This window comes from Limulus polyphemus, unplaced genomic scaffold (assembly GCF_000517525.1).
Source record: "Limulus polyphemus unplaced genomic scaffold, Limulus_polyphemus-2.1.2 Scaffold4601, whole genome shotgun sequence".
In the NCBI taxonomy this organism is placed as follows: domain Eukaryota; kingdom Metazoa; phylum Arthropoda; class Merostomata; order Xiphosura; family Limulidae; genus Limulus; species Limulus polyphemus.
This window is the reverse complement of record NW_013670211.1, coordinates 51,945-59,069: the sequence shown is the minus strand read 5'-3', so window position 1 is coordinate 59,069 and position 7,125 is coordinate 51,945. Positions and strand designations below refer to the sequence as shown.

Below are 7,125 nucleotides of genomic sequence, written 5' to 3'. Positions count from 1 at the left end.
ATTTTAGTAGACGAGTCAGTTTTGGTTTGGAGTTGTGCCAGTATGAATGGAAGTACAGATTTTAGTAGACGAGTCAGTCATGGTTTGGAGTTGTGACAGTATGAAAGGAAGCACAGATTTTAGTAGACGAGTCAGTCATGATTTGAAGTTCTGCCAGTATGAATGGAGGTACAGATTTTAGTAGACGAGTCAGTCATGGTTTGGAGTTGTGACAGTATGAATGGAAGTACAGATTTTAGTAGACCAGTCAGTCATGGTGTGGAGTTGTACCAGTAGTATGAATGGAAGTACAGATTTTAGAAGACGAGTCAGTTATGGTTTGGAGTTCTGCCAGTATGAATGGAAGTGCAGAGTTTAGTAGACGAGTCAGTCATGGTTTGGAGTTGTGGAAGTATGAATGGAAGTACAGATTTTAATAGACGAGTCAGTTTTGGTTTAGAGTTGTGTCAGTATGAATGGAAGTACAGATTTTAGTAGACGAGTCAGTTTTGGTTTGGAGTTGTGGAAGTATGAATGGAAGTACAGATTTTAGTAGACGAGTCAGCCATGGTTTGGAGTCGTGCCAGTATGAATGGAAGTACAGATTTTAGTAGACGAGTCAGTATTGGTTTGGAGTTGTGCCAGTATGAATGAAAGTACAGATTTTAGTAGACGAGTCGGTCATGGTTTGGAGTTGTGCCAGTATGAATGGAAGTACAGATTTTAGTAGACGAGTCAGTTTTGGTTTGGAGTTGTGCCAGTATGAATGGAAGTACAGATTTTAGTAGACGAGTCGGTCATGGTTTGGAGTTGTGCCAGTATAAATGGAAGTACAGATTTTAGTAGACGAGTCAGTCATGGTGTGGAGTTGTGCCAGTAGTATGAATGGAAGTACAGATTTTATTGTTCTTGAGAAAAGCAATTTTACTGCTTGACGATATAGTAACATGGTATAGGAAGTATTTGAATGACGTTAGAGGATATTACTATTTTATGGGTTTATACAGTGATAACTTTTCTCTAGTGACTATAGTCAAACAATAGTCAGACGATGAAACAAATGCGGGTTCTCAGCCGACCCGAGATTCCACTGACCAACTGAAAGACCCAGAGTGACCACTCTAAGATCTTTTGAAACGTGAATGTTAAAATGGAAACATCAACAGTACTAGTGTCACCTTTCTTTTTTTAGATTTTTGTCATGATAATGTTTATCTTGAACTCTTACAATTCTTCTTGAAGGTAACTGTAAATAAGTGATTAGGTACTTTTTATACAGAAGCCTAACATTATTGTATTCTGCCTTTAAAAAATACCATGTAGGTAAAAAAACCAGGGGGGATTGAAGGCGGGTTGGAGGAATATTCATGAGGGCAAATGGCTTTGGATGCCCTGATTAGAAATATATATATTTGTGTATCAGAACGAAACCTAGTCGTCCGTCTGTCAGGCAGCTATCCATCCACCCGCCCATCACTCTTTCTATATGACTGTCTGATTAACTTTCTGTTTACGTATTTGCTTATCTACAAAAGTTTAGTAGGTCATACTAAAATGAATTTGGAGCCTCACAACGTGGTTATAGTGGATGTTGCCATGTTTGGTCATGCTCTGTTTGACGACTGTGAATTTTTAAAACAGCAAATAGTCATGTAATGTAGTGGTTTCCGTTGCAAAAGGTTCCTTGGTAAGGCTGTCATGTCCAAAGCACACTGCCTCTTCCTGCTACTTCATATACTCCATCTAGTATACGAGAACGACGGTTTCCCAACACCCATTTCAACAGCTTGTTGCGCTGTGTCCAGCACTGACCGCGCTATGTTCGTATGGAATACTCGTGTATAATAGAAAACTTTATCTTGGTGAACAAATACCTTTTTGTCCTCGTTTCCAGATCCTTCTTGATCATGTTGTGTATGTTACAATGCACCACACTTTGCTTACGTAAATGGCTGGGGTACAATTAGTTGCAAGCCTCTTTGTGGGTGGTCCTGATTCCCCAAGTTGTTCCACATTCCTTTGTTTTCCAAAGCCATTGAATACAAAGATACCATCGTCTTGGTCATTATAAATCCGTGATCTGAACACACCTTTATTATCCAAGTGTATGAATATTTCGCGTAGGAAAGGTCTGTTACACACTCTTTCCAAAATGGACACATTTTCGATAGTATCGCACGGTCTATATATTGCTACTTAGTGTCGAAATGTAGTTCTGATACATGCCGTTCAACCGTGGATTTATATCAACTTTGTTTGTCAGGTAACTCACCGACTTGCATTTTCAAAATCGTTTTAACATAACGTACTCAACCTTATGTAGAAGAGTACAACTCAACATTTCTTTAATTTGAGAAACTTTGAATAAATGTTTATGGAAGTAGTAGATAATAAGATTTCCAGAAGTAAATGTTTACATTTTCGGCCTGGTTTGATACTGATTCAATAAAAGTATTTAGATTCCATACCTTAGACCTGGCATAGACGGGTACTCATCCACTGTCCCATAACTCGGACCTGGCATAGACGGGTACTCATTCATTGTCCCATACCTCGGACCTGGCATAGACGTGTACTCATCCATTGTCCCATAACTCGGACCTGGCATAGACGTGTACTCATTTATTGTGAGTACGTATTACCTGAGCAAATCTAATACTAACCCGTAACCTGAAGCCAGGGTTGGTCGAAACGTTCTGACTGATTTTTTCTTTATTACCAGCTATTAGGCAATTATTATTGTAAAGTGTGCTTTTGATGTTAATAAAACTATGAGTTAAGAGAGATAACTGTGTTAATTCCATATGATCTACAACTTATCTTTGAACGTCAGAACATCCAGAGAATCTTCGAGTTTTAATTCACGTAACAAAAATAAATTATAAGCAAACATATAAGGTCCACTGTTTTATTGCCCCTCTCCCTCGGTGGCTCAATAGTAAGTCTGAAGGCTTATATTGCTAAAAGTTGTGTTTCGATACCCGTGTCGACAGACCACAGATAACCTATTGTGTAGCTGTGCCCTTAGCAACAAACACTGTTGTATTATTTACCAGTATATCCCGTATAATGTGATAATATGTCACACAAGTATGATAAGAAATGCTCACAAGAAGTAAATAACCCAACTAAGTAAAACTTCTTGGAAAAAAAAAAGAGTCAAGACCTAAATAAAATATCACACGAGACTTCACGTTTTGAGAGGATAAGCAAGAAATACTGGTTGAAAAATAAAGCAGTAATACATAAATATGTACAAAACATCAACAATCACAAAGTTGAATAAACTGGGTAAGCTTAGTGAAAACTTTTGGTTTAAATAGCGAATATAATAATAATAATAACGCGTATGGGTTAAATCGATGTTTGGCTAAGCGGACGGCGTTTAACATCGAGATTTAAAGTAAACTAAAATATAAGTAAAATACATGTAATATATTAGAAATAACTTGACTAAGAAACACGGTGTTAATAATAACACCAAAATTTAACGCATGGGTTTGCCTAAAATACAAAGCCCTGGTTGTTCTATAAGGACCATCGTTTCTAAAAATAGAACATTTAATCATAATAAATAACGGGGTTTTTAGGTACCATTTATTGGTAGCTTATACCGTAGCAAATATATATAGAAAAAATTAATTTTGTATACATTTAAAGTTATGAAAATTTTAACCAAGGGCCTAGCATGGCCTGGTGGTTGGACGCGCTCGACTCGCAGTCGGAGGGTCGCGGGTTCGAATCCGTCACCGAACATGCTCGCCCTTTCAGCCGTGGGATCGTTATAAGGTCACGGTAAAATAGTTGCCCAAGAGTTGGCGGTGGGTGATGCTGACTAGCTGCATTCATTCTAGTCTGTCACTGATAAATTAGTGTCGCGAAATTTTTGCGCGAAATTCAAAAACAAAGCAAACAAATTGAATATGTTTACTGTGTGAGTTTTGGTTGTACGTAAGTATTCCTTCAAGTAACGCTTTGACTTTTATAGATGATTCACTATTTACACATTCTTCTGCCTATATTTGTTTTACTATAAAAAATAAATAAACTGACTTTGTATCAAAGCAGTTTCACTTTACATATAACCACGATCGCTACTGTTAAACAGATGAAGTTGTTGTGGGCGTTAAGCGTCTACCTAAGTTAATTTTTTTTATGTGTTTGTGTTAATAAGATGAACGTTTTAGAGTACAAATATTAGATTGAATGTATAATTTAAGGACAACAAGGGACCTGTTGGTTCATCTAAGTTGTCCCATTCACTAAAGTTTAAGACAAAAATAAACACTTAAACACACTGTCATTCTAATATTTAGCAAGCGTTTTCTTAAGTTCCCTTAGATAAATTGCATCCACTACACATCTGAAGTCAACCCATTCCAAAGGTCAATCACCTTGTAGGAAAAATAAAGCTGACTTAGCTGAAGGTGACTCCTACCTTGCCAAAATTTATGTTTATGTCCCTTTGTCCTACAATTCTTACCATTAAATACGAAGAAAAATGTAACGCATTACAATCTTAATCACCTCAATCGGATCCCCTTTAACCCTTCGTTTTTCATGAGAAAATAATTTCAGAGATCTTAACGTGTCCTCGTATGACAGCCTCGTATCCCAGGTTTAATCCTAGTAACCCTTTCCAACAATTCAATGTCCTTTCTAAGGTAAGAAGCCCACGAGTGAACACAGAACTCCAGCTGTGGTCTAACCAATGAACTATACAATGACATTATAACCTTTTTAGATTGGTCACCGAATAATATATTCTTAGTAACTTTCTTGCATACATAAATACTGTCATTCACCCGTCAGATTTACGTCAGAAGTTATTTTCAAGTAATAACAAATAAACAATTTTAATAAGATTAATTGAAAATTCATTGGTGATATCTCCACATTCTAAACTTTTTCAAGAGGAATTTTCAGTTTATTTTTCGTTGCTATGTTTTTCAAGCCAAATATCAGTACAGTGAACAAAACCTTAACGTCTCGATCTACGAAACAGTGTAGCAAGATGTCTATTTTTGGACTATCAAGCTGGCATTGTTAAGTAGAAATTATCCAAACAATTGTAAGTTATTTATCCTCAGATTGTGTTTAAGACTTGTTATTCACACAATTATAGGAATAAAACATTATAATAGTTTGGTTTGATCGACTCTAAGATCTATGCCTATTCGGAGCAAAGAACACAGAGAATCGACCTACAGGTTTCAGTAAACGTAACGCTGACCCACTGGACATTTCCCTACCATTAGATCGCAACACACCAGTGCAAAGCATTGTTTAAAACGCATCAACAGATAACGTAAAACGATTACTGAGATGTTCGTTAAGAAAATTAAACCAGTTTTAATTTTTGGTTTTATTATAGAAATATATTTAACTGTTTTTTTTAACAATAGAGAAAACTATGACTTACTAATAATTGTTTAAATTATTATCTTAGATGTGTAAAAATAGTGAAATAATTCTTGTTTTATTACTAACAGCTGAGTAAGTCGATATTTAAATGGAAAAACAATTTATTATTTATAGTAACTCGAACCCTGAATGCCTCTGGAAAGCAACACAAAATTGACTGTTTTTACTAACCAAACTTCGTTAAATCAGACATTAAAGAAACATATTACTATCTTGGGTATTTACATAAAATTAACTGTGCAAAAGAAACACAATTTAATATTTGTGATAGTTAAAATCATGGAAATAATATCTTGGAATGACAATTTGAAATGCATGGAAATTAATTAGAACTTACTTCATCTGTTTAACGATGGTGCTTTTTCCAGATTCGCCAGCACCTACAGGAGGGAAATTAAATTAGAAATTGTCTGGTAGAGCGATCAAAACAGTTACCTTCAATGCATTAATATGTATATATATTATAGTTGAAAACGGAGTGCATTGATCGATTTTACAGCTCCGCTACAAAGTTTATAATAACATTTTAGTAATAGTAGTTCTAAATGAAGACAACGTACGTAATTCCAAAAATGTTTTAGTCAATTTTAGCAACATATTCACCTTTATACAAGAAACGTTCAATACGAGATATCTCGTTACCAAAGAAATTAATATCTTTGCAATTGTCTGGATATATTCAGATTCCATAAGCTAATTATGCTATCAAGTTGTAATTTTATTTTCTTTCACCAATTAAAACAATTGTTTTGGAACAGAAAAGAAAACACGGAGAAAATAGTTGTGTGAGTAAAAAAAAAAAAAATCGAGGAAACGCTCAATATATTCTAACCCAACAATTACAGACGTTAACGATACGTATTACGTAAACTTAAGTTTAGTAGAACGATAAGCTTACCTAAGAGCAAAAGCTTGATATCTTTCGCCGCTTGTACACCATCTTCCCTTATATTTTTCTCTATTTGTTTGCTTCTAGTAAGAGCAGCCCTCTCTTCTGCACTCATAGCACAGCCCATAGCGGCGGCAGTGATGTGATGGTCGGCTTCCCCTCACACCATCAACCTAAGCCTACTTCCTTGTTTCTCCTCACAACCGACCTAATTAAAATCACTATATACTCCAGAATTACAGCAGGTTATATCCTATAGGTAGCTGACCAGGAATTAATTCTAGCCTTTCGGTCGGCCTTGCTACAGCCGAAAGGCCTACAGTTTTTAGAAAGACCGAAATCCGCCACGAAGTGGTTATGAGCGGTAACAGAGAAAATCAATGCCCAATCAGGATGAAGCATGGCGTCCCCAGTTTACCGTTGCCATAGCCCCGCATCGTGGATTCCAGCAGGGTAGTGACGTCATTTTACAGTTAGCTATCGTGGTTTTGACAGAAACTAACTGTAAATGATTTTCGTTTCATGCAAAAACAAAATATAATTCAAATGCTCAATTTTATTCGTTTTTAAAAAAGAGAAATGGAACAAAGACGTGAACATCAAAACGAGTATAGTTGTTTAGAATGTATAAATAATATTCTGTAATTACATTTAAGTTGATCGGTTATAATATAAAAATTTCAAACCGAAACGCTTATATGTAGCCGTTACAAATGCATTTCTGAAAAGCTGGCGTTCGAGGTCGGAGAGGAAAGAAGGTTCTCCACTTACACAGAAGCGAAGGTAATAGTAGTAAGTCTTAAATACTTAATTATTTTCCATGCACGGGTTGG

General features: G+C 35.9%; 1 protein-coding gene across 1 annotated transcript in view; it reads right to left on the bottom strand.

Annotated features, from left to right (window-relative positions):
- LOC106471404 (guanine nucleotide-binding protein G(o) subunit alpha-like) overlaps positions 1-6,709 on the bottom strand; it is a 28,262-nt gene extending 21,553 nt beyond the window's left edge. Inside the window, exons 1-2 of the mRNA XM_013932000.2 lie at positions 6,302-6,709; positions 5,741-5,783 (exon numbers count right to left, since the gene is read on the bottom strand). Coding sequence (XP_013787454.2) covers positions 5,741-5,783; positions 6,302-6,419 — 161 coding nt within the window. The 5' untranslated portion in view covers positions 6,420-6,709. The remainder of the gene's footprint in view (positions 1-5,740; positions 5,784-6,301) is intronic.
- Between the last annotated feature and the right edge of the window lie 416 nt (positions 6,710-7,125).